The 27176-nt window shown below is 44.1% G+C and overlaps 1 protein-coding gene across 1 annotated transcript in view; it reads left to right on the forward strand.

The window, feature by feature from the left end:
• The window catches only part of LOC103743548 (ryanodine receptor 2-like), a gene marked incomplete at its 5' end in the record, with an annotated part of 111152 nt that overhangs the window by 24674 nt on the left and 59302 nt on the right, over positions 1-27176 (forward strand). The window contains 9 exon segments of the mRNA XM_029569232.1: positions 5458-5666; positions 7435-7609; positions 16044-16252; positions 17389-17741; positions 19106-19220; positions 20657-20817; positions 22563-22722; positions 22981-23067; positions 23227-23453. Coding sequence (XP_029425092.1) covers positions 5458-5666; positions 7435-7609; positions 16044-16252; positions 17389-17741; positions 19106-19220; positions 20657-20817; positions 22563-22722; positions 22981-23067; positions 23227-23453 — 1696 coding nt within the window.

A 27176-nucleotide genomic window follows, 5' to 3' on the forward strand; every position in this document is an offset into this window, starting at 1 on the left:
AAAACAAATTTATCCATCATTTTAGAACAATAGCGGGTTGTGTCCCTTAGCTACGGGTGGGTACTACAGTACTGCAGACCAAGATTTGAAGTCTTATCTCTGAGCAGCACTTTCTGATTAGGAATGAAATCATCAATGAGAAATCATTGTCCAAATAACATTTTATTTTTAAAGTAAGATGTAAATATACCTATCTAGCACGTTGTAGATCTGAGGAAGACCGGAAACTAAGCCTGACCTTCCCTGGTGATAGTGGGTGGGTACTACAGTACTGCAGACCAAGATTTGAAGTCTTATCTCTGAGCAGCACTTTCTGATTAGGAATGAAATCATCAATGAGAAATCATTGTCCAAATAACATTTTATTTTTAAAGTAAGATGTAAATATACCTATCTAGCACGTTGTAGATCTGAGGAAGACCGGAAACTAAGCCTGACCTTCCCTGGTGATAGTTGTCATTTATCATTTTCCTGCATATTTAGATCCTAACTGCCCTCTAGTGCTTGGTAGCCTCTAAGCCTGTGCTTGGTCTGGTGAGTAATTGGAGATCAGTGCACATTAGGATATAATGTAGTGACTGGGGAGATGGCTCAGCAGTTAAGAGCACTGGCTGCTCTTGCAGAGGACCTGGGTTCTTGGCCAGCACCCACATGGAGGCTGACAGCTGTCTGTAACTCCAATTTCAGGGGATCGATGCCCTCTTCTAGCCTCTGCAGACATTGCACACATGTGGTGCACTTGGATACATGCAGGCAAAATACTCATAGGCAAAGTAGAAAGGAATAAACAGTAGAATATAAGGTAAGATTTTCTGTAGGTTTTATTTGGTTGGTCATCCCGTGCCCATCTGTGCCAGGCCTGTGGGACTAGGGAACACAGTGTTTGATCAGACCTTGTTTTAAACCTCCAGGTGGTCTTTTAAAGGTATTCTTCCTAAAATTCTTGATAAAACTGCTATAGAAAGGCTCCTGCTAACAGTACAGTTTTAAATGTCAAATAGTCTATTCATTATAATAATATAAAAATCATTTGTGTAGCATACTTGCATGTGTTAGAGTTACCTAATAAACATGTATGAAGCTGGCATTAAACCAAGCAGTGTGTGATAGTTTTCTGTTAGGAGAGGAGATCTGAGGAGATTTGAGTCCTTGACAGGATTGTGACCCATTGGTTGTCTAGTGAACTCCTGTGCCCAACGCTCAAGGGACTCTCAATTCAGTGGGTCCTTGTGTGCATATGCTTGGCGCTAAAGGCATGCCAAAGAATTTCCTTTCAGATTGCCTGGGTGTTTTCTTTCTTTAAGTCCACTAGGTACAGATGTTCATCTTCCCTCCAGTGTTTTTATCGAGAACAGAATGCTGAATAGATGTGTCGAATCTACCTTAAACTAAGTAAAGAAATACAGAGCATGAATTGTCAGTTACATAGACATTGAGACATTGGTCAGTGGCTTGGTTAAAGAAGGAAGGAAAAGCATGTCACTAAAGAATGCCTTCCATGATAACATCTAAGTAGGGCATTCAGCAGTTCAAGGAAAGCATCACCGAAGAACAACACGGGAACAAAGCATCGTAGGTCACGTGAGCCAGGCCATGGAACCAGGACATCATCATTGTTGCTATAGACTTCCTGTGTTGTTTTCAGTGCTAGGAATCAGAGCAAGGACACGCATGTTTGGTGAACTCTTTATCACTGAGCTCTGCCCATGGCCCTGGAGTTCCAGTATTTTCCTCCCCCTGTTAGTGAAAAATATTCCTGGTGTGTCTCCATACCAGGATATTTAGAAAGAAATGCTTAAGATTTTATTTATTTATTTATTTATTTATTTATTTATTATTTAATATTTATATGTGAATGAAGTTTTACCTTGAAGTACTGGTCTCAATGATCCATTAAAACATCAGAAAGTGGAATGTATTCTGATTCATTACAAGATTTAACAGTTGGACTTATAGACAGTTGTTCAGTGCCATGTGGGTGCTGGAACAGAACCCAGATCCTCTGGAAGAGCAACCAGTGTTCTTAACTGCTGAGCCATTTCTCCAACCACTATTTTATTTTTTATATGTTTGAGTGTTTGTATGTATTTATGTATGTTCCATGTGGGTGCAGTGCCTACAGAGGCCAGAAGAGGGTGTTGGATCCCTTGAGCTAGAGTTGTGGGTGCTGGCAACCCAACCGGGTCCTCTGCGCAAGCAGTCAGTATTCTCTACAGCTCTCTGTGTCTGTGTCTGTGTCTGTGTGTGTCTGTGTATAGGTATGTGCACATGAGTATGTGTGCCATGGAAGCCAGAAGTCCCCTGATCCACTGGAGTTAGAATTTCAGGTGGCAGAGATTGCATGAGGCCAGTGTGGGTGCTGGGAACCCAACTTGAGTACTGTGCAACAGCAGTACTTGCTCTTAAGCAGTGAGTCATGTCTCCAGCACCTGTCATGTGTTTTTATGCCAAATTTGGCTTTCAAAATATTTGATTAAAACTATTACTGAAATGTTACCAAATTCCTCTAGCTCACTATGTATTTGTGAATTTTGATCTCTCAGAAACAACAGGAAAGTGACTCAGAGACTTTAGTAATTTAGTTCACTAGAAAATTAGGAGTTGAATTTATCAGTGATAAACTGGTCTCTAGACCCTATCTAGATTGTTATTTATTTATTTTTGTTTGCTGGTTTTCCTTTTTTTCTTTTAGACAAGATCTTCCTATGTAGCCCTAGATGGCCTAGAACTTGCTGTATAGAAGAGTCTTCCCACAAACTCACAGAGATCTGCCAATCTCTGCCTCACCCAAGTGCTGGAATTAAAGGCATGCACCACTGGCCCAGCATGCTTGCTTGTTTCTTGACACAAGGTCTCACATAGCCCAAGCTAGCCTCAAGCTCTTTATGTAGCTGAGGATGACCTTGAAGTCCTGGTCATTATGCTTCCACCTCCTAGGTGCTGTGATCCCAGGTGTGTGAGACCACACCATGCTGAGCGTTAGGTTGTAGTTTTATCTGGTCATTTGTTTTCAATAGTCAAACTCTTACTACACTTTTATGATTTGTAAATGATACCCAGATCTTCAAAAGGGAACAGATGCAAGCAAATGTTTGTCTGGCATCTGCTAACTCCACACCAGCTGCAGGTGGCAGAGCATGAAGGAGTTGGCTGTAACTTCAGGTGGCTCCCGCTCTGCCTTCTGTGGGTTGTGTGACGTCACCAGAGTACTCCAGGTCTCTTCAACCAGATTTCACTCAGACCTTACATGACACATGATGGGACATGTCCATTCAGTGGGCCCTCACCACTGTCCTCTGAGATTTCTGTGGGGTGTGCCTGCTCAGGGTCACACTTCTGTTTTAGGTTTTAGCTCCTACTTGGCCTGATGTTTCCTACCTAGCCCTCTCAGTCTCCCAGTCACTTGATTTTACCCCCCCACAGACCCCAATAATAATAATAATAAATAGTAATAATAATAGCAAAATAAGCACTTAAATAAGTAAATCAATCAATCAATCAATCAATCAATCAATCATCAAGCAGTCCATCAGGAAAGCATGCACTCCTCAGAACAGCACTCCTCACTGTCCACTCAAAGCTGTTCAGAGTCAAGTTGAGGAAAGTTAATTGCATCTCAGTCATATGAACAATATTTCAAGTGCTCAGGGTGGTGAGTGGTGCCACACAGAACATTCACACGCGTGTATTTTCCCTTGTCTTGCTCTGGCCCCTCCTCTTTTCTCAGACACGTCTGTCTGCACAGCAGCTAGGTTGAATGTATGGGTGAGTGGAAAACTTCTGCATCATGCCACAGAGCCTTCAGCCACCGTACTCTTAGAGCACCCAGCCTGGCCTTTCGCCCGTTCGCTCTCTGACTCCTTTCCGACTGTATCTTACCCAAATGTTTGCTTATTTTGCTCACTTTTATTTTTTGAGACAGAGTCTCACTCTGTAGCCCAGACTGACCTGGGACCCCCTTTATAGCCCAGGCTGGCCTCAGACTCACAGAGCTCCTCTGCCCTCTGCCGCCTAAGTGCTGGGATTAAAACCTGCACCACCACTCCCAGCCTAACACCTGCTTTTTAAGGGATTTGAGGTCACAGCCTGTGCCCCAGCCTGCAAGGTTCCTGCACCTTGATAAGCCAATTAAATAATTAAATTAATAAGGAATAAAACAGAAAAAAAGAGATTTATTTGGATTAGGAAGATGGACAGAAGATCCCGTGACCCCTCTGATTCCATTTTGGCGTTTCAGACCTGGGGTTTGGTTTTAAATAACTAAGCAGGCTGGCCAAGGTGTGGTCCTGCCCAGTACTGTCTCTGCTCTGAGTCTCTCCTGCAAGATCCCAGGATAAGCTGTTTCTCTTTTTCCCAGAGACCTGTTTCTCCTCTGGTTGCAGCCTTTAGCCCTTTCTTCTCCCAGGGGGAGATTCCTAGGAGCCTCTGATTTCTCCACGCCCATTGTTTGAATAGCGCCAAAGGAAGGATCGCAAGGCAGGCTGGTTATATGCTCTTTTGCTTTTCAGAGCAGTTTAGACCTTTTATTTTATTTTATTTATTGAATCTTCGGGAATTTCATACAATGTATTTTGATCATGTTTAGACCCTCTCCCCATCCACACCCTCTTACAGCAACTTCTCGTTGCTGGATTTCATGTACTCTGTCATATATAGTAAGGCCTATCAAGTCAAGTCTGTGTCTGCAAATGTCCTTTGGAGTGTATTTATCCATTGGAGCCTGGTCAACCCATGTAGCCTCACACCATTAAAGAAAACCAGTTCTTCCTCTCCCAACAGTTACTGGTCGCCAAAGTTCCTCAGCTAAGGTTGGAATGTCTAACCCACTTCCCATATCTATGGTTCAATTATTTTTTTCTGGTTTGAGTTTGTGTGGATTTTGTGCATGCTGTTACCATTGCTGTGAGTTCCTATGAGTAACCTCCCAGCGGTGTGGGAAACAGAGAAGACTGTTTCCTTGTGGCCATACCCCGCTTCCACAATGGTCCCTGAGCCTTGGGTGGCTAAGGTTTGGCATGGGTGTCCTGCTCAGGGATAAGCACTCTGCAGCTTCTTATTCTCTGGGCTTTAGCTAGCTGTGGCTTTCTAGACCTTTGAGTGTCTTTCTTCCACCCAAGTCTTCAAGTTCACGTGTTCTCCCCAGGCTAAACCACCCAACAGCTTGCTGGTTTTCCTCCTCAACAAGGTGGTTCCGTTCTTAAAGGGGCAGAGAGAAGGAGGGAGCCCATGTGTGCAGTCAGTTACTGAGTTCCCCACAGCTTCTCCAGGGAGCCTTGTCTGGCTTTCTGCTCTGCTGTACCCCAAGGTTCTGTGCTGGACCAGAGGGTCAGTGGTGGAGTGGGAGAGGGTGTAGGTGGGGTGGCCGGCCCTCCTGAGGGTTCTGTGGCTGAGCTTGGATGAAGTCCTGCTCTTCTGTTAATTTCCTACCCAGTGATCTCCAGTCTCTCAAACCCACAGCCGCCAGAGCCGAGGTATGCAGCGGCACTGGGGAGAGGTTCCGCATCTTCCGGGCGGAGAAGACCTATGCAGTGAAGGCTGGGCGCTGGTACTTTGAGTTTGAGGCGGTCACTTCTGGAGACATGCGGGTGGGCTGGAGCAGGCCAGGCTGCCAGCCAGATCTGGAACTGGGCTCTGATGAGCGTGCTTTTGCTTTTGATGGCTTCAAGGTGAGTAGCTTTGCTGAGGACTGGCCTATTTCTGCTTGAATGTACAGATGCTATTACCCCAGCACTCTGGGAGCCCAGTGAGATCAGTGTGTCAGACCCTGGACTTGCCGTAGACAGGAAATATTTGTATTTTCAGGAGCCCTCCACCCCCACCCCAGCTGCTATGACATTTCCCCAAACGTTGTCAGAAAGATGAGTCTTGTGTATCAGGAATGGTAAATAAACACCTACACCTGTGATCCCATCACTGGGGAGGTTGAGGCAGGAGGATCACAAGTTCAGGGCCAACATGCAGGGAGACCTTATCTCAACAAACAAACCAGGCAACTTTAGTTTTATTCTTTCTGAAGATCAGACGTAGTGAATCAGAGGTAGGATTAACCCTAAGAAATTAAAGTACCCGTTATCCCCAGTCTGACCACAGCTGAGGAAGGATGCTTAACCTGAGGCTGGACTGGTGGGGTCAAGAAATGAACAGAGCTGATTAGGGGAGTTCTGAGTTGTAACTTTGATGCCTTATTTATTAGGCCCTAAAAGAGCTGTTCTTGTGGAGGACTAGGGGTTGGTTTCCATCACATTCGTAATGGCTAACAACTGTCTGTAACTCCTGTTGCAGGGGATGTGACACCCTCTTCTGGCCTCTGAGGGCATTGCATACATGTTGCAAACACACACACACACATGCATACACACATATATATGCAGGCAAAATACATACATTAGAAGAGCAATAAAAATTAAAAGCACAGTGTATTATGAGAAGAATAATATCACTATTTTGAGTGGGTGTCATAACCTTTTACATATCAAAATGAAGGTGATGATTCAGCAGCAATTGGAAAGATTCATCTGACAAAGTAATTAATATAACTCATTTTGTACCTATAAATTAGTGGGTCCAAAACTCACATTTATTAACATTATGTATTTGAGTATATTTATGACAGTTTGCTTATATAAACAGGTTGATATTGTGTTTATGTTTTGACTTGTTACTTTCACAGATATCTTAGGAGTATTTGTAGCTTTTATTTAAGCCTTCTGATGTCAGAATATAAATGAGAAGATTCCTGCATTCCATTTTTGTTTAAGTCACATTGCCTTGGCTCCAAGGAACAGGATTCTATTTTGAGAAAGATAGACATTAGGATTCTGTTTTCAGTGGAGAATTCCCAGCTTGATTCCCAGATCTTAGTTTTTTGCATATGAGGGAGTACAGAAAAACAACCTATATCCTGGGAAGCATTCATTGTAGTTTTAAAAAGTAAATTATGGAGGCTGGAGAGATGACTCAGTAGTTAAGAGCACTGGCTGTTCTTGCAGAGTTAACAACCACCATAACTCCAGTTCCAGGTGATCCGACACCCTTTTCTGTCCTCTGAAGGCATTCCATGACACAGGTGCACTTACACACATGCAAGCATAATTAACACTCATGCACGTAAAAGTAAATAGATAAATAAGTAAATAAAAAATAAAGTATAAAAGGATCATATAGTACATTTGGTTAGATTTTTTTAAGTCATCAACTCTCAAAATCATGAACTAGCCTCTGAGTTTGTTCAAGATTTCTTCATGTTAACATTGGGGATTTGGAATCCCCAGACATTTGCTATGGCTTAGCTTTGGCCCTAGACTGCTAGTGCTAACTGCGGGTCATCTGACTGCTTTGTTAATGGAAGGGTTGCTGTGGAGTCCTGCCTGTGACAGGTGGGTGGGTGCTGCTCCCCTGCCAGACTCTGACAAGGGACTCTTCTGTCCTCCTTAGGCACAGCGGTGGCACCAGGGTAACGAACACTACGGGCGCTCTTGGCAAGCAGGTGATGTTGTGGGCTGTATGGTTGACATGAACGAACACACCATGATGTTCACCCTGAACGGTGAGATCCTGCTGGATGACTCGGGATCTGAGCTGGCTTTTAAGGACTTCGATGTGGGTGATGGTAAGACCTCTGCCTTCTTGCGTCCTTTGTGTTTGCTGTATGGTGTTCTTTGTAACCAGCCGTAGCCTGAGTGAACAAACAGACATGTTGCAGCTGTAAATGGCCAGGGCACCATGTGGCTGATAGGATCTGACATCCTGGAAATTGTCTTTGCAGCAATGCTGTCCATCCCCACTCAGCAAGGATTTGGAAAAGGTGGAGGTGTCTGTGAGTAAAAGGAAACAAATGGTGGGCAGAAATATGGCATTCCACAGTGGTTAACTTTCCATTCAGGTCTTCCCTGGGTCATCAATGGTTTGTGGTGTTCTCCTCTCCATAGACTGCACAGAGCTAGAATGAGTTTCTGACATGGGTCAGGCCCTCTGTCGGGGTCTGTGGTGGCTAAATGAATAAAACCCAGTCTCATCTTAATGTGGATTGCAGCTTGCTGGGGAAGAGTGACACTTCAAAAGCTTCTATTGGGTGGATGAATTCTACCATAAAGAAATCAGTATGGAGGTTTCACAGAAAATTCAAAATAGAACTACCAGACCAGCCAGCTGTTCCACTCATGGGCATAGACCCACAGGACTGTGTATTCTAGCACAGAGACACCTGATCATCCTTGTTCACAATAGCAGGGAAACAGAATCAGCCTAGATTTCCATCAACAGATGAATGGATGATGAAAATGGGCTACATTTATACAGTGAGATTTTATTCAGCTATAAAAAACTTAAATCAGTTAGGCGTGGTGGCGCATGCCTTTAATCCCAGCACTCAGGAGGCAGAGGCAGGCGGATCTCTGGGAGTTCAAGGCCAGCCTGGTCTACGTAGTGAGTTCCAGGACAAAAAAAACTAGTCTACATAGTAAGTTCTAGGACAGCTGGGGCTACAGGGAGACTGTGTCTCAAAAAGAAAACCCCAAAAAACAACAACAACAAAAAAACTTAAATCATAAAATCTGCTGGAAAGAGAGTGGTCCTAGAAATTATTACATTAATCAAAGTAACCTATACTCAGAAAGACAAATACTACATGTTCGTGCTCATAGGTGGGTCCTTGCTTTTAACGTTTGTATATGTGTATATGTGTTGGTGAAAGTGTGGTTACGGGTCATGAAACTAAAAAGGAACCACCAGAGGGGAAAAAGAGGTTTGGAGGGTAACAGAACACATGAGACCAAAGCCAGAGGGAGGGTACTGGGGCTGGAAGGGCACAGCATGGGGTAGGGTGATGGGGAGAGAGGGTAACAAAAATAAACACCACAATGAAACCCGATGCTCATGTTAATCCAATTAGTGTACAACTGATGACATCACTTAATTACGTGTGAGACCCCAGACAAGTGATTTAATATCTTAGTTATTTTCTCCCTAGGAAAAAACGGGTCTAATGTTAAGTAATGATGGGAAAGTGCTTATATGCTGTCTGGCACGTTGTAAACCAGAAGTAAATATATCTTTATTTTTCTTCTACCCCCCCCAATTCAGATTTGCATTGAATAGAAATCTGTCCCATTTGGTTTGGGTTATTATGTGGATTCCTGTCTGTATTTCAGTAATGGTAAAGAAGAAAGCTAAGTTCTCAGGAAATGTTAGCCTGCTGTGATCTGTTTGAACTTCCCTTGCTTGTAGCCCCAACCATAGATTTTGTGGCTGAGTTTGCCCCCACATTCTGCCATCTCCCAGGCTGGCCTTGTGTGCTCATCACACACCTCCTGCTGTGGGGCCAGAGGCTCCGCACCAGGCAAAGTCAAGCTTTCTGTCCTTGTTAGAAGAGGCAGCTTCTAGCCTTGTTTCTACAGATTTACAAATAGGGTGGGTGTGGCTCAGAGTGAAATAACCAGTAGAGCGCCTGTGCACTAATTATGGTAAGATTTGTTGCCAGAAAGACTTCCCTTAGAAGCGCAGCAGCCTCTGTTATCTGTAGGATGTCCCTGAAGGTAGCTGGAGTATATAACAAACACAAAGGAGGGACAGTGAGTCCAGCGTTTTATTTTACATATGCTGGTTGCATGCATTGGCTTTGTGGAAATCTGTTTTGTTCTGTTGGAATGTTTGTGTATCTTTCTTAATTCATACTACTAAAGTATCAAACCCCAGTTATTATGTTTTACTATACAGCTCAGTTAATAGAGATGCTGGGGGCTGGAGAGATGGTTCAGTCGAGCCCATGCTGCTCCTGCAGAGGGTCTGTGTTCAGTTCCCAGCACCCATATCAGACAGCTTACAATGGCCTATAACTCCAGAACCAGGGCATTTGAAATCTCTCACCTCCTCAGGCAACTGCACACACACACACACACACACACACAATTAAAAATAATGAAAACAGCTGGGCATGGTTAGACCTACACCTTTAATCTCAGCATTCAGGGAGCAGAGGCAGGTGGATGTCTGTGAGATTGAGGCCAGACTGGGTTACCTAGTGAGTTCCAGGCCAGCAAGGCCTATAGGGAGACCCTGTTTCAAGAAAACAAATTCATAATAATAATAAAAAATAATGATGTTATTTATCAACCTTTTTGTTCAATTTGTGCCAGTCAGTTTTGATTACATTAATTATTTCCTGATACTATCTATGAAAATTGACAACCATTTTCTTTTTTCTTTGGGTGTGGTGTATGTATGTGGATGTAGAGCCCACAGGTCTAAGTTGGGAGAGTTCCTCAGTTGATCCCCACCTTATGTTTTGAGAGAGTCTTTCACTGAATCTGAAGCTCTCTGATTGGGCTGCATCGGCTGGCCAGCAAGGCCCCAGGATCCTCCTGCCTCTACCTCCCCAGCACTGAGGTTATAAGCACATATGGCCATGTCTCACTTTCTATGTGCAATCTGGAGACCAAACTCAAATCCTCACACTCGTGTGATAATCATTTACCTCCTGAGCCATCTCTCTAGCCCGTGAATGTCATTTTCATTGTGTGTGTGTGTGTGTGCGTGTGCATGTGTGTGTGTGTGTGCATGCGAGTGCGTGCGTGAGTGCGTGCGTGTGTGTGTGTGTGTGTGTGTGTGTGTGTGTGTGTGCGCGTGTGCATGTGTGTGTGTGCATGCGTGAGTGCGTGCGTGAGTGCGTGCGTGAGTGCGTGCGTGTGTGTGTGTGTGTGTGTGTGTGTGTGTGTGTGTGCTCACGCACGCTGCGTGCATGGAGGCCAGAGGGGGCTACTGGATCACTGTCTACCTTATTTCCTTCAGACAAGGTCTCTCACTGCACTGACCACTAGGCTGGTGACCAGCAAGCCCCGGTGACCCTCCCATCTTCACGCCATAGTGCTGGGGTTACAGGCACATACATCCACATTAGACTTTCCATTTTTGGGGGGCGGGGATCTTTTTGAGACAGGTATAGCTCCAGCTGTCCTGGAACTTGTCATGTAGACCAGGCTGGCCTTGAACTCACAGAGATCCTCCAGCCTCTGCCTCCTGAGTGTTGGATTTAAAGGTATGCCACCACACCCAGTCACTAGACTTTTTCACATGGGTGCTGGGGATTTGAACCAAGATCCTCATGCTTGTGTGGGAAGCCCTTTTACCCACTGAGCCATCTCTGAGCCCCTCCCCTCAAATTCACCTGTGCTTTGGTTCCTCACTGTGAAGGAGCGGGAGAGTGCGAGATGCCCTGTCGGCCGTCTGGCCAACCCTTCTATTCGTGCCTTTACAATACTGTGAAACAGTAAGTCAGCCTGTGAAAGTATTGCGTTCAGTGTGGACTCACCACGTTCATGCCTAGCGTCTGATTTCAGTAACAAGGGTGGGGTAGCTCCAAAATGTCGCTACAGCAACTTCTGTAAAGATTGTCACTATGCTTTTCTTTTAACTAAAATGTTCTCTCTGAAGTTCAGCAGCTCCCTTAGTTTTTGAAGAAAATAAGGATATCTCTCTGACCCTGATCCCACCAATTTTGGAGAGTGGGAGGCGTGCAAGGCAGGCAGAGAGCTGAATTGCTCCATTCTGTCTGTCTCTTTTGTTCTTTGACCCCTGAAGGGTTTTTTTGGTTGTTCGTATCTTTAACTCATTGGATTTCAGTTTCCTCATAACAGAAACAAAGAGGGTTGCATTAGGTACTTGGTAACTAAGGCATTTGGTTCTTTCTGTAGCGAAATATTCTTGCGATTGAATTGGGGTTGGATTGGGATATTTTCTTTTTTAATATTTTATTATTTTTTATGTGTATGAGTGTATTGCCTGAATGTATGTGAGTGCACCCATGTTGTGCATTGCCACAGATGTCAGAAGAGGGCTTTGGATTCCCTTGGAATTGGAGTTAAGGACAGTTCGCAGCAGCCATCTGGGTGCTGGGAATTGAACCCGGGTCCTCTGCAAGAGCAGTTGGTGGTCTTAACCGCTGAGCAATTTCTCCAGCCACAATATGTATTTTTATTTTATGTTTATGTGTGAGTGTCTGCATGTATTTTTGTGTACCACATGCACGCAGTATCCGCAGAGACCAGAATAGGACATTGGATCCCCTGGACCTGGAGTTATATAGCTGATTGTGAACCATCATGTGGGTACTGGGAATTAAACTCTGGTCCTCTGCAAAAACAGCAAGTCCTCTTAATCACTGAGCCATCTCTGTAGCCCAAGCATAAACATTTTAATTATATTTTATCAACTCTGTGAAAAGTAAATGTTAATTCTTCAGAAACTATGACTAGGCCTGTGTATTCTTCATCTAAAATGGTTGGATTTTTAACTTTGCTATATTCGTTTTACTACTCTTTCCTCTGTGTGTGTTTGTGTGTGTGTGTGTGTGTGTGTATGTGTGTGTTGTATTCATGTATGTGTCCAAAGAGTGTCTTTCTCTATTGTTTTCCATCTTCTTTTGAGGTAGGGTCTCTCCCTGAACCCAGAGCTCACTGATTGACTACACTGGTCTGTCTCTACACCCTCCCAACTAGGGTTACAGATGTGTTTGGCTATATCCGGTTTTCTGACGTTGGTTTGGAGGATCTGAAGTCAGGTTCTTCTCCTTTTGTGAAGCTTAGTGAGCCATCTCCCCAGACCCTCCAATTTTATTTTAATGGCTGATCATATGTAATATTATGTATCTATCAACACTGATCATTTTCTCTTACTATATATAATTTATTTTTTTCTCTCTGAAAATGAGTTCAGTATATACACAGATGTTACTTTAAAAGCATGATCCTATAATACAGGTAAAGGAGAAGGGATTAAATCTCAGGGGATGTACATAACATTCAAAAGGTCCAGTAGCTGTTAAGTAGTGAGCTAGGACTTCGGTCTAAGTCAGCTGAGTGTTGAACTCTGTTCTCAAATGCTCTGTAGGACATAGATGGCACCTCGTCCAGAGATGCCGCTGATGCCCGTTCCCCATCCTTTTTCTGCTGCTTATACCCCACCTTCCTGGAAGTATTTTAGTCAAACATTTTTCTATATCTTTCTACTTCTTATGAGGCCAGTGAGCTATTTGGGGCCTGCTGTCAGTGCGTGAGCTTTGATTCCTAGTTTCTAGCACATGGTACTTGATTATAAATCTTTGTCAAATAAAGGAGTGTATGGTTTGAACACTCCTCAGTGTAGATGAGCCAAGTGTCTTGCACAAACTTCGTACTCCTTCCCTGGGATGCCACACGCTGGCACCCAGTGTCGGCATGAAGAACGCGCTGTTTGGACCAGTGTATCCACATCTCTCTAATGGATTTTTTTCTGAAAAGGATGCTGTTAGATCCTGGTTTAGTAAGTGAATATTTGTGATAGAAACTGTCCCTTACTTTCATAAGAAAATACATATTAATTGAAGGAAATTTGTTGAAGCACATAAAAAAGAGAGACCAAAGGTGTTAAAAATCCTGACTCCTAATTTTTCGGTAAGCTGTCTGGTGTTTTTTCCTACCTGAAAATAAACTGCATGTTACATGTTTTCCTTTATTGTAAATATTTTTCCTGTGTATGAATAAACCTTTAAAGAATAAACTTTCAAAATCTAGATAACATTCGAGAATGGTATATTTATTATTATAATAATACTACAGAATTGTAACTATAGCCGTAAAGGCCTGGTCAATACATGAATCTTCACGTGTATCACTAGTTAATTTTAAAATTTTAAATTAATTTATTTTAAGAAATTTTATGTTATGAGTGCTTTGCCTGCATGTATGTAAGTGCATGCATTTATGCAGTGTCCGTAGAGGCCAGGAGAGGGCGTTGAATCCCCTGGACCTGGAGTTTCAGAGTGTTGTTAACCATCATGTGGGTGCCTGGAACTGAACTCAGGTCTTCTGTAAGAGCAGCCACTGTTCTCACCCACTGAACCCTCCCTCAAGCCCCATAGTTAAGTTTTAAAATGAAACTCCTTTAACTTACAGAAAAATTCAGAGACGAGTTCAACCAATACTCAAAGGTCTACCGTGGAGATATCTGCAGGTCTCTAGTAGCTTATGAGCTGAGGATGTCTCTAAAAATACAGTGATGAGACATAAGTAGGGGTTCCCCTCCAACCAGCGGATTCCATTTTGTTGTCTCCTCGGTGGCGTCCAGTGGTGGGGTGGACTTGTCAGTTTGTGCTGATGCAGGTCAGGCTGTCTCCAATCCACTCTATTTACGCAGTGATCTTTGATTCCTTGGGGATACTTATTTACAGTTACTTTCCTGACTGTAGGATGGAGAGCTGTCAGGCACACACAGCTGCACTTGATTTGGTGTTAACTGGAACCTGACCATTCACACTGCTCGATGCTATATGGATGTGCACGGCCCTCCTCGTTGGTGGCACAGCTATTCCTTTGCATTTATTCTGATGGAAACAAACCGGAGCAGGACATTGGGGATTATTATTGTTTTAAGATTTATATTATTTTCACTCACATGTATGTGTGTGTGCCATGTGTGGGTGGGTGCTCTCAGAGGCCGGATCCCCTGGGTGTCGGATCCCCTGGGGATGGATGGACAGGTGGTTGTGAGCTACCCCCATGTGGGTCCTGGAACCAAATTTTGGTCCTCTGAAGTTGCAGGAACTGTTTTTAACTACTGAGCCATCTCTCCAGCCCCAGGGTAGTTACATAACTTTTGTTACCCTCTGGCATGGGGGTGGGGTTATCTAATGCCTTCACTACCAATAATTTAAAGAAGGAAAGAAGTATGGCTCTTAAGGACAGAACTAACTGTTAGCCTGTGTTTAGGATTCACCACTTTTTTGCTTCAGGACCTAATTGAACCTTCTACTTTACACTCTGCATCCCAACAGACATTACTCGATATGCTGGTGTAGGAAGAATTGAAGAGCTTGAAAACAGCTTCTCCTAGAAAAGCACCCTCCCATGCACGCCTGCTGGCAAAACAGTGCTATCTCATGCCATTGTACTGGTTCCAAAGATCTCAGAGAAGGGATAATATTAATATAATTCCATCTCATATTAAATAGTGGAAAGATTTTCTGATTCTGCCTCTTAGATTAGCTAATGAAATATTTTATTGGTTTTTGTCCCATTGATTGTTCCTGTGTATGTGAATGTGTATGTTTGTGTGATATATATGTATATGTATATGTATATGTATTATATATCATAGCTGTGATATACCTATCTGCATGCCCTATGTATAATAAATACATACACATATGCTTATATTCATATACATATGCACATATATATGGATAACCATCTCTCATTATTAGTCCTAACTTATGATAAATTTCTCTTCAAAACTCAAAGCAGCTATGAGCACAAAGAAAATACTTACAATATTTATTTTATTTTTGTTTTGTGTCTATGAGCGTTTTGTCTGCATGCATATATGTGTACCACATGTGGACTTGGTGTCTGCAGAGTCCAGACGAGGGCATCAGAGCCCCTGGAACTGGAGTTACAGTTATACGTGTGCTAGGAACTGAACCCAGGTCCTCTGCAAGAGCAACATGTGCTCTTGACCACTGATCCATCTCTCCAGGTCTAGAAACCTTTTAAATGTTTGCCTCTAACCAGTTTTTCCTTGAGATATGTTTAAAGAAGTGGATAGCACAGACCGTGTCTGGGGTTTTGACAAACCAAGGTCTTTAGCTATTGAAAGGGAAGCCAAGGGAGCCACACTTCCCTTGATCTTTCATCCTTTCTCTCTCTCCTTCATGAAAGAGGAATACACAGGCACTGATCATAGAGACTGTTGGGCAGGTCCTTGTAAGAGTAGATACTCCAAGATTCCTGGACGACTTGGAGTGACCTCATAGTCCAGACAGGGAACAAGCATTTCCAAGGTCCATAACTAGTTAAGTGTAAAGTGTGAGGTTGGGATCAAGCACTGCTCTCCTCTCTCGGACGTGAAGGACTTATGTCAGTGGTCTCTTGGTCTCTTCATTACACTATTGTGTTCCTTCATTACATCATTTTTTTTTCAAAAGCAGGGCGCCTGGAGCAAGGTGCACATTCATTCATGCTAGCAGAATATTCCATTCACAACACTAAATATTTTTATTTCTGTTTTCATTCCAGGGTTCATTCCTGTGTGCAGCCTCGGCGTGGCACAAGTAGGTAGAATGAACTTCGGAAAGGATGTTAGCACCTTGAAATATTTCACCATCTGTGGCTTACAAGAGGGCTATGAGCCATTCGCTGTTAACACAAACCGGGACATCACTGTGTGGTTGAGCAAACGGCTCCCACAGTTCCTCCAGGTCCCACCAAACCACGAACACATTGAGGTTTGCTCTTACTTTTTCATAATCAAACCTTTTCCAGAATCCAGACATGAATATTTATGTGTGACAGTGCCTCTTGAGCGATGATTGCAGTTACTAAAATGGTGTATGCTGTGTTACATAGTAATGGGATTCAAGCAAAGGAGTGGCCTCTCAGGGGATACCATATCAGTCTCTTGTTAGACTTGTGGAGAATTTCCTTTTTCTATAGACAGCGTCAGGATGAACTGGATGTGTTAGTTATGATGTGAATTTCTCAAGCTGTCTTTATACATAGGAGCATAACTCTATCAAAGCAGATGTCCTTAGATAAACACAGAGAACAGGCTCCAGGGTTCGCTTGGATACAAAAATCTTCAGGTGCTCAAGTCCTTTGCACAAATGACTTAGCATTCCCACAGGACCTATGCACAGCCTCTCACACAGTGTAAATCCCCTCTGAATTAGTTATAATATATAGTACATTGTAAATGTCATGTAAATAGTTGTCATGACACATTGGTAATGACAAGAAAACAAATCTGGTCATATTTGTTGCAAATACATTTTCCCAAAATATTTTGTTGAATCACAGACATGGAACTTGAGTTGACTGAGTTGTTGACTGTGTCCATAACACAGTACACTATGCTTAATCATCTCTTACACAGTGATGCTTGGGGCAGATCATGTCAGTGTAGAATGCATTTGTCATCTTTCAGATCAGGAAATTGATAGAGGGTGATCAGAGTGTGAGCTCTAGTGTCTTGGTTTTTTTTCTAGTTGTGATAAATACCCTGGCAGCTTAGGGGAGACAAGGTCAGTTTAGCTCCCAGTTCTGGGTTACAGTCCATCCCTGTGGGGAAGTAACAGCAGCAGGAGCCCGAGGGACTGAATCCTCAATCAGGAGCAGAGAGCACTACCTGCGTGCTTGTGGTCAGCTTACCTACTCTACACTTACCAAGGTCAGGATCCCCTGCCTAGGGAACGGGTCACCCAGAGTGGGTGAGTCTTCCCACCTCAGTGAACTCAATTAAGAAGAGCTCTCAAGGCACACCCACAGACCCACATACTCTAGATCATTGTGACTCCCTTCCCGAGCCCTTGAGTCAAGTTGACAGTCAAAACTAACCATTGTCTGTGGCGTCTTCGTTTGTTAGGTGACCAGGATAGATGGCACCATAGACAGTTCCCCCTGTCTGAAGGTCACTCAGAAGTCCTTCGGTTCTCAGAACAGCAGCACTGACATCATGTTTTACCGCCTGAGCATGCCCATTGAGTGTGCGGAGGTCTTCTCCAAGACCATGGCTGGAGGGCTCCCAGGCGCTGGCCTCTTCGGGCCCAAGAATGAGTTGGAAGACTACGATGTGGATTCTGACTTTGAGGTTCTCATGAAGACTGCTCATGGCCATCTGGTGCCCGACCGCATTGACAAAGAGAAGGACACTCCAAAGCCAGAGTTCAATAACCACAAAGATTATGCTCAGGAGAAGCCCTCCCGTCTGAAGCAAAGGTCACTGGAAGAGACTGGGATTGCTTTTCTGTCTGGCTTGTGATATGTGTGTGTGCATGTATGTGTGTGTGTGTGTGTGTGTGTGTGTGTGTGTGTGTGTGTATGTGTCTGGTGTGGGCCTGTGTACATACATTTGTGTGAATGTACACCTGCCGGTACACTTGTGTGTGTGTATGTTGTATGTGGCTGTGTGTGTTCACTTGTGTGTACAGGTGTATCATGTGCACATGTGCATGTATGTAGAAGACAAAGGTTGATGTGTGGTCAATTCCTTCTCCACTCTCCACCTTCTTTTTATTATTTATTATTTATTTACTTTTAGTTTCTTAAAACAGGGTCTTCCTGTAGCCCCACCTGGCATAGAACTCACCATGTAGACCAGGCTAGCTTCAATTCATCTGCCTCTGCCTCCTGAGTGCCGGGATTAAAGGCGTGCACCACCACGCCCTGCTTCTGCCCTATTTTCTGAGACGGGGTCTCTCACTCAACTAGAAACTTGCCAATTTGACTAGACTGGCTGGCTAGTGAGCCCCAGGGATCTGCCTGCCTTTGCCACTCTGGTTCTAGTGTTACAGGCACACACTTCCACACATGGCTTTTTCTCTGGTACTGGTCATCTGAACTCAAGTTCTCATGCTTGTGCAGTCAGCAAGTTACCAGCTAAGCCATCTCTGTAGCCTCTGTTTGGGGAGGGTTTGGAGATAGGCTCTCAGTCTGTAGCCCAGGCTGACCTGGAGCTTATGACATTCTTCCTCCTTCAGTCTCCCCAGTGCTGAGATTACAGCTCACTCCCCCAGCTACAATGTGCTTCACAAGGACATAGTTATCAAAGTCACCCAAGCTATAGTAGAGGACAAAGGGTTTCCTGGCATTCCTCCTTCTCATTCATTCATTCATTCATTCATTTGCAAAAGATTTTCAGGGGAACAACAAGTAAACCAATGTTTTTCCAACCTGTGAGCTCAGATGTAGTTTGTTCAAAGAGTTGAGCTGTCTATGTTTACCTTCTTGGATGGGACTTAGAGTGCGCTCTCCAAATGCTGCTCTCTGAGGTCAGAAAGGCAGGTTGCTGTAGTCTCCCTTCCTGAGTGGTCAGTGCTTCTCAAACTTAGGGCAATTGCCTCTTTGGCCAGGCTACTCTGTTGCTGGAGACGCCCTGAGCATTAACGATGTTGAGCAGAACCCCTCCCCCGACCCACTAGATGCCAGGAGGGCTCTGTTTCCCAGCCCTGACATCTTCCAGTACTCCCAGAGGCTCCCAGGGAGGAACATTGCCCTGGTGCTGACTGCTTAGTCAGTTGTACACTCAGATGCGAAGCAGGCAGAGCACGTTACTTACTCCTCTTCTCCACATGTTATTTCAGATTCTTACTTCGAAGAACAAAGCCAGACTACAGCACAAGCCATTCTGCGAGACTCACTGAAGATGTCCTTGCTGATGACCGTGACGACTATGACTGCCTGATGCAGACATCCATGGTATGAGCTCGTAGCACCTCGTAGTACCTGGGGCCAGTTAGTGTTGGTTAATTATGACACGCTCCATCACAAATAGTATATTTTGATGTGTTGTATTTAGCACTATTCTTTTTTATTTCGTTTTGTTTTGGCAAAAGAGTCTCCTGTAGCCCAGGCTGGCCTTGGACTTGCTATGCAGCTGAGGATGACCTTGAACTCCTAATCCCCTGCCTCTGCCTTTTGAGTCCTGGGATTATAGGCATGAGCCACCACACTCAGTTTATGTGGTGCTGGGGGATAGAGTCCAAGACTTCCTACATGCTAAGCAAACATTCTCCCAGCAGCCACAGCCATTGTTTGGTTCTTTGAGAGAGGGTCTCACTATGTGATCCAGGTTGGTCTTGAGCCCATGGTCCTCTTACCTCATCCTTCAGAGTGTTGGGATTACATACACGTGCCAGCATGCAGCTGAGGAACATTCTTAAAGTAATTATTTGCTTATATTCTTATATTTCAAACAAATTTGGGGGATGAAACACCTGAGGAAAAGTTTGTATCTTTTGTGATCCTTACTGACATCTGTAACTTGTTGTCCTGGTTCTTGACGAGCTTTTCTTTTGCCACCTGACTTTTCAAAGAACGCATGTTTTTTTTGTTTTTGTTTTGTTTTTTTAATTTTAGTAAACCGTCTGAGAGCAGATCACTTATCATACTTTGCATGAGGTCAAATTTTGCTCTCTGTCATTTTACAGTCTCAAGACTATCCTAAAATGCCAAATGGGAAAAAAATAGAACTGTGTCTGCTATGGATGCAGATGTTTGCATCTTAGATCCAAACTATTTGAAAGTGACTTTAGATGTTGCAGTGTTACATAACAGAGAAAGGAAAAGCTGTATGTGTGCAGAGGCGGGTGAGGCATGTGAAAAGCTGTGTGTGTGCAGAAGCGGGTGATGCATGTGAAAAGCTGTGTGTGTGCAGAGGCGGGTGATGCATGTGAAAAGCTGTGTGTGTGCAGAGGCCGGTGATGCACGTGAAATCTCTAGACATTGGAAGAATTCAAAGTTTACCTAACATATTGATGCATTTCATTATGTATGTATGCTTCATACATGTGCCTATATATTCATAGGTACACATGTTCCAGGCAGTTGTAGATTGCCCAGTGTGGGTGCTGGGTCATCTGGAAGAGCAGGAAACACTTTTAGCTGCTGGGTTAGCTCCACAGTCTTGGCATGAATGACCTTTTCTCTCCCATTAGTTTTCATTTAATTCTAATCTCCAATACAGAGCATTCCCTCTTTGCTAGTTAGTGCCTTGCGTCTATTCCAGTCTAATCCAGCCAAATGATTTTGAAGAAAGAAATATGTTCTTGGGCCACACAGAGGCTCAGCCGGCACCAGCTTTCCACACGTCTGTCTCTTTGTGCTGCCCACACTTCGTCCCTCTGTCTCCACAGTACTATTACTCGGTGAGGATCTTCCCCGGACAAGAACCAGCTAATGTCTGGGTGGGCTGGATTACATCTGACTTCCACCAGTATGACACAGGCTTTGACTTGGATAGAGTCCGCACGGTGACTGTCACGCTAGGAGACGACAAAGGAAAAGTGCATGAGAGGTTGGTTTTGTTGTTAAAAAAGTGTGTTTCCTATGATGTCACGTCTGGAAAAAGTGTGACTGAATCTAGAAGCTCTTGTTTCTTGGATTTTGTACCCACGATATCTCCATTTATGGGAACAATTTAAGGAAGCCTTTGATATCAGTGTTCTCTTTTGTTACACAAACCAGCAAGGATTATAAATATATTAAAAGCAAAAGTCACATAGCAACCTTTGGGGATAACCATCAAATATTGTTCAGGTGATATGGCTAATGACTTGGACTGCCAATCCTTAACCTTTGTGTTATGGATGAGAGATGGGTGAGTTGTGGAGAGTCTGTGGCCTGCTCAGCCTCTCGGGGACTGGCTTGTGGTGGGGAGAAGACAGCCAGAAAGGGCGGGCTGGTAGCCTAGACTTGGCCAGGCACGCACCTTTGAACTCCGACTGAGGACCAGTGGGTTCCTTCCTCAGCTTCACCATTGACCCGCTGTGTGGCCTTGGGTAAGTCACTTACAGTTTCTGTACCACCCTTCCTCATTTGTTAAAAAAGCCAAACTCAAGCCAAACCTTCAAAGAAGTGAACAAGGCCATCTTCCTTGCAAAAAAAGACAAGGGAAGATCCCACCGTTCGCTTCTCCCTGTGCGCCATGCCATCCTCTCTGATCTGCTGTGGCAGGTCTCAGAAAGAGTCTTTCATGACGTTGCTTTTCTTCTCTGGCTGCACCATCCTTTTTTTGGTGACCGGGAAATGCACTGTCCCCTCCCTCAGGACTTAACCACTGCAGGCAAGGACCGTAGCCAAAGCCTCAAAGAGTACTTGATATCAGCATGGGACACCCCCAACACTGTGTCTTTTTAGGAATATTCAGGCATGTATTTAATATTCAAAGATGGCATAGAAAACACTCAGTATAGGGACGCTGTAAGTGACAGGCTATTAGAGCTGGAAACGGAGGGCGAGGGACAATCATTGGGTACCGGTGCCTAGCGCAAAGAAACGCAACCTGCATTTGGACGATCTGGAAAGGACTTTGTTCCAACCTTTCTGTTCGTGGCCTCCTGCCTGCTTGCCTTTGCCCTTTCTTTGCTAGTCTTGTTGATGTGTTGGCTATAGAGTGGGAGCACGGGATGGGGATGCAGCTCAAAATCCTTACTGCGTTTCCATCCCTTATGGAGGTTTGGGTGCAGGTGGAAGTCAGGAGGAGTTCTGCTCACAACATTGACTTGGTGCATCATCAAGTTAACCCTCTGTCATAGCAGATCACCGGAAATTATCCACAGAGGGGCATAATTTAGCCAAAAGTATTATAGCACGCATACAGAATTTCCCTGAGGATTTTGATAGTGTTTAGAAATGAATGCTTCTCATCCCTGGACAACAAAAAAGATGAAAATTCAAATTTGAATGATGATTAAATTAACTTTTATGACCCTCAGAAAGAAAAGTCCAGTTTGGTTTGAATTTTTTAGCAGAAAAGGCGCAGGCCAGGTCTTTTGTGGCTCCAAACCATTGGCCTGTCTCTATTGGGTGTAAAGTGCGGACACGCCCGGTCCGTCCAGAGGTAGCCCATCCCCCACAGTCAATGGAGTGTTTCTCAGAATCACAGACTCGGCCCATTTTGCACCTCTCCCGTCACAGCATGAGCTTGTTGCTTGCACAGCATAATTTAGGTTTAGTTTGCAAGATACACATGCTTTCCCCATAGCTGTGATTAAACAAAATAAAAACATGGAGTCTGCCTGTATTGTTTTTGCAATACAGCATCAAACGCAGCAACTGCTACATGGTGTGTGCGGGAGAGAGCATGAGCCCCGGGCAAGGACGTAACAACAACGGGCTGGAGATCGGCTGCGTGGTGGATGCCGCCAGCGGGCTGCTCACGTTTATTGCCAACGGCAAGGAGCTAAGCACTTACTATCAGGTATGTGGTCACAATGGCCTTAGGTTTCTAGGGGACTAAATCATTGCCCCTCACTAAAAGGAGGTCACGACGTGTGCACCTCTATGTGGAATGTGAACAGCACCACAAACCTTTCATATGCCTGTCCAAATGTACTCACACAGCCGTGAAACGAAGCGGTTACGGACGGCTGTCCACATGAGTGGAAGGAGGAGCCTGTGGTCTCTTCCTATCAAGTGTCCCTTTGTTCTTGTAAAGGAAGTATTTCTCTTTTTTAAGGTGGAGCCGAGCACAAAATTATTTCCCGCAGTCTTTGCACAAGCTACAAGTCCCAATGTTTTCCAGTTTGAGTTGGGCAGAATAAAGGTAAGAAAGACTCTTCTACTTCGCTTCCTGTTGCTGTTGCTGTGATAAGGCAGCCTGGGGACTGAAGGGTTTGTGTAGCCACAGTTCCAGGTAGTGGTCCATCACTGAGGGAAGTCAGGACACCAGCAATCATCATCGTTTTCTACCTCTTCATCCTAGAACGTGATGCCTCTCTCAGCGGGACTGTTTAAGAGTGAGTACAAAAACCCTGTGCCCCAGTGTCCCCCACGTCTGCACGTCCAGTTCCTGTCACATGTTCTGTGGAGCCGGATGCCCAACCAGTTCTTGAAGGTGGACGTCTCTCGGATCAGTGAACGCCAAGGCTGGTTGGTGCAGTGTCTGGACCCTCTGCAGTTCATGTCCCTTCACATCCCTGAGGAGAACAGGTTAGTCCCGGACACCCATCCCAGCCTGATGACAAACTTGGAATTGGACTGTTCAAGGGTATTATGGGTATGCTGGGGAAATGAAATGAAGGTTCAAAAGAATGGTCTGGGCCTGGAGAGATGGCTTGGATGATAAAGTACAAGGACCTGAGTTCAGTCTGCAGAACGTACATACAAACAGCCAGATGTAGTGACTGTGGATGATAGCTGAAGAACAGCCTCAAGACTGTCCTCTGTGTACACACACACACACACACACACACACACACACACACACACACATGTTCCCTCACCCACACAAAGAATGGTCTGTATACCCCAGGCTTAAAATTTATACTGCAGTTGAAGGAGCCATGTGATAGTGTGTGGCATCTTCATCGACTCTTGTTTTACTTTGCAGTAAACGGCTAGTAAACTTCAGAAGGTACAAACACAATGATTTATGAGGCAGCACTGCATTAAAATATAGAACTGGGAGATATTGGGGATGGTATCCTAGGAACCACTTTGTAAAACTCCTTATTTTATAGATGTGAAAAAAAGACCAAAGAACATAATGAACAAAGGCCAGGAAAACATCCTGAGCTCCTCCCTTATAAACTCATGTGTGTTCTCGGCAGGAAGATGATGGGGTGGGCATTGAGCTCAGAGGAGGCTTTCTGGGTTTTCACTTTTCTTGTACGACTGTCACATAGACTTCATCTTAGCAGCCTTTGCTATGAGTAAGGAGCTAAGTCTCTTAAGTTTTGCACCAAGACTTACCTACTGAGGTATCTTGAAAATGTTTGGTCATCAACAAAGTGGAAACTTGTTATGAAAACTGTAGGAGCCGGGCTGATGTTTGTGTCTTTATATAATGCTTGACATCCATAATGGCTGAAGGAGGGTCAATTTTCTTCAGGGATGAGCCACCTAGCAGGTTGTCCATGACCCAGTGGTCAGCCCTACACCCATATGTGAATGGGTAACACTAACTGAACTTAGCAGGTTTTCTGAATATACATATATACATACATATATACAATAAAACATATAAACGATATATATGTAAAACATAAAAAAGAAGAGAGGATATGAATGGTATTTGGGGGCACAGGAGAGGACTTGGAGGGGAAGGCAGTGGATATGATCAAAATGCATTGTTCTCATATATGGAAATTCTCAAAAAAATTCATTTGATTTATTATTATTGTGTGTGTGCTAGTGCAGGCATTCATGTCATGGTGTTCATACAGAGGTCAGAGGACAACTTTTGGGATTTGGTTTTCTTCTTCCCTCTCCTCCACCATGGGCTCCAGGGGATTAAATTTGGGTCACAGGCTTACCCTCTGAACCATCTGCCCCATAGTTGGTATTTTAATATGATTTTAATCCTTTTTAATACTAAACCTGTGCTTTACAAAATTGGTTTTAATTATTAAAAAGAAAAAAATGTAAAGTTAACCTGTAACCCAGCAAGTCCATCTTAAGTGTATACTCAGGAGAAATAAAAACACACCCACACAAAAACTTGGGTGAGGACTCTGTAGAAACATGTTCACAATAGTCAACATGTGGGCACAACCCTGATACCTGCCCCGCTGGTGAACAGATAGATGAAAGGTGGTGTTGTATGTTTACATGTTATTTGACAATAAGGAGAAATGACATAATGATGCTACACACACAAAATCCTGGAAAATGGTATATTGAGCTAAAGAAGTCAGTGGCTGGACACCACACTCTGTAGGAGTCCAGTTACAAGAATACCCATCAGGAAAATTCGAGGCACTTAGCACTCTAGAGGGATTGAGATGTGGCTGTTGATGGGTGGTGGGTTTGGCTGTTATAAAAACATCATGTTAAGGGGCTGGAGAGATGGCTCTGCAGTTAAGAGCACTGACTGTTCTTGTAGAAGACCTGGGTTCAAATTGCAGCATGCACATGGCAGCTAACAACTGTCCATTACTCCAGTTACAGGGGATCTGACAGCCTCTTCTGTCCTCCATGGGCATTGCATGACACAGGTGCACTTACCTACATGCAGGCAACACATACATACACATAAAGTAAAAATAATAAGAAAATTGTTTTAATCCTGTTGAATTATGTATTTTAAATAAGTAAGTTGCACCGTCTACCAGATATATTTTAATAAAATCATTTGAAAGAAATTAAAAATTAATTTTGGCAAGCAAAATGTTTATGCACAAAATATTTATGCATTTTATATGAAATAATAAAATAAACATATATATGTATGTACTTTAAATGATTAGGTTGATTTAGTTTCTTCTTTTTGTGAGGTAAATCTTTATCAGAACTTTGTATTGGATGATGTTTTCTGAGAAAAATAAAGAAAAAAAGAGAAGCACCGGGGAAGGGTTTCTCCCTGTGTGTGAAATCGTTTGTTTCTATGGGAGAGAATTTTAACGATCACAATGGCAGTCAGAGGCGAGAGAATGTGTAAAACCATCACTGCAGAGCATAAATGACTAGACACGACCGTCCTAAACCTGAAGACACAAATGTGTTTAAACATGATTGGAGTCAAGTTCTGGAGACCACAGGGCCTCCAAACAGCCCCACTGGGTGAAGATGGACAGTCAGGCGGTCGGTCACATCGCCCTCTTCCATGAGCTTCCTGACAAGCCCAGCTGGCACCGTGCTTCCCGGTAGCCACTGGGAAATCTGACGGGCTTCGCTTTCCCCAAAGGAAGCACCAACTAAAGGTGGAGAAGAGCTCTTCTCTGAGGCCCCAGGGACATGGTGGCTCATTTGATGGTAGATATAGGCCGGGGCTTGGTTTCCTTCCTCGAGCATACCACAATATTTTCGAATTTCTTCTTTGGAGTCAGGGTATGGTTTTCCTCCTCGACTGAAGAGTAAAGTTCCCAGGGGCCCGTGCGGCCTGCCATCATTTTTCCTGCTCACAGTGCTTCAGGTGCAATACACACCAACACTGGGTGAATAACTGAGTGTTCCTGGGACGTGGCAGAGTACTCCCATTGGGGGCTGCTGAAGAGTGTGATGAGCTGTATTGGTCAGATTTGACTGCAGTGACACCCCAAAGACCAGTGGCTGTCGAACAATCATGTGTTTCTGTCTCAAATTCTGAGTCCCAAGTCCCCCATGGCTCTTCCAGGCTGAGAAGAGGAAGGAGATGGTCTGTGAATGCCTTCCTTGACAAATAGGTGCTGCTTTTGATGAAGAATACTTCCTCCTTTTAATGAGACAGCGTCTCCTGTGAACAAGCCATATGATTTAAGCTCAGTAGGGTGTGTGTGGGGGGTGCATCTAAGAAACCACGTGCTATAACAGAAATGACTTTAGGCATCATTTGGTCGTTGTTAATAAACAAAGTGACCTTAAATAAGAATACAGGGTGACACAGATGAACACAGCTCTCACTCACCAGAGCAGCTTCTGATTGCAGCGGACGGTGGCTGACACGGGGACTCACAGCTCTATAGAGAATAAGCAACCATGGAGTGCTCAGCCCCCAAATGAGACATCTGTATCACACCCCTCCCCACTAGGCTCAGAGATCATTGCAGCAGAGGGAGCTGAAAGATTCTAAGAGTCAGAGGTCAGAGTGAATTGTTTCAAAATAGTGTCTTCTGGCTGGGTGTGGTGGCACAGGCCTTTAATCCCAGCACTCGGGAGGCAGAGGCAGGCAGATCTCTGTGAGTTCAAGGCCAGCCTGGTCTACATAATGAGTTCCAGGACAGCTGGGGCTACAGG

Source organism: Nannospalax galili, unplaced genomic scaffold (assembly GCF_000622305.1).
Source record: "Nannospalax galili isolate Female #2095 unplaced genomic scaffold, S.galili_v1.0 scaffold562, whole genome shotgun sequence".
NCBI classification, from domain to species: domain Eukaryota; kingdom Metazoa; phylum Chordata; class Mammalia; order Rodentia; family Spalacidae; genus Nannospalax; species Nannospalax galili.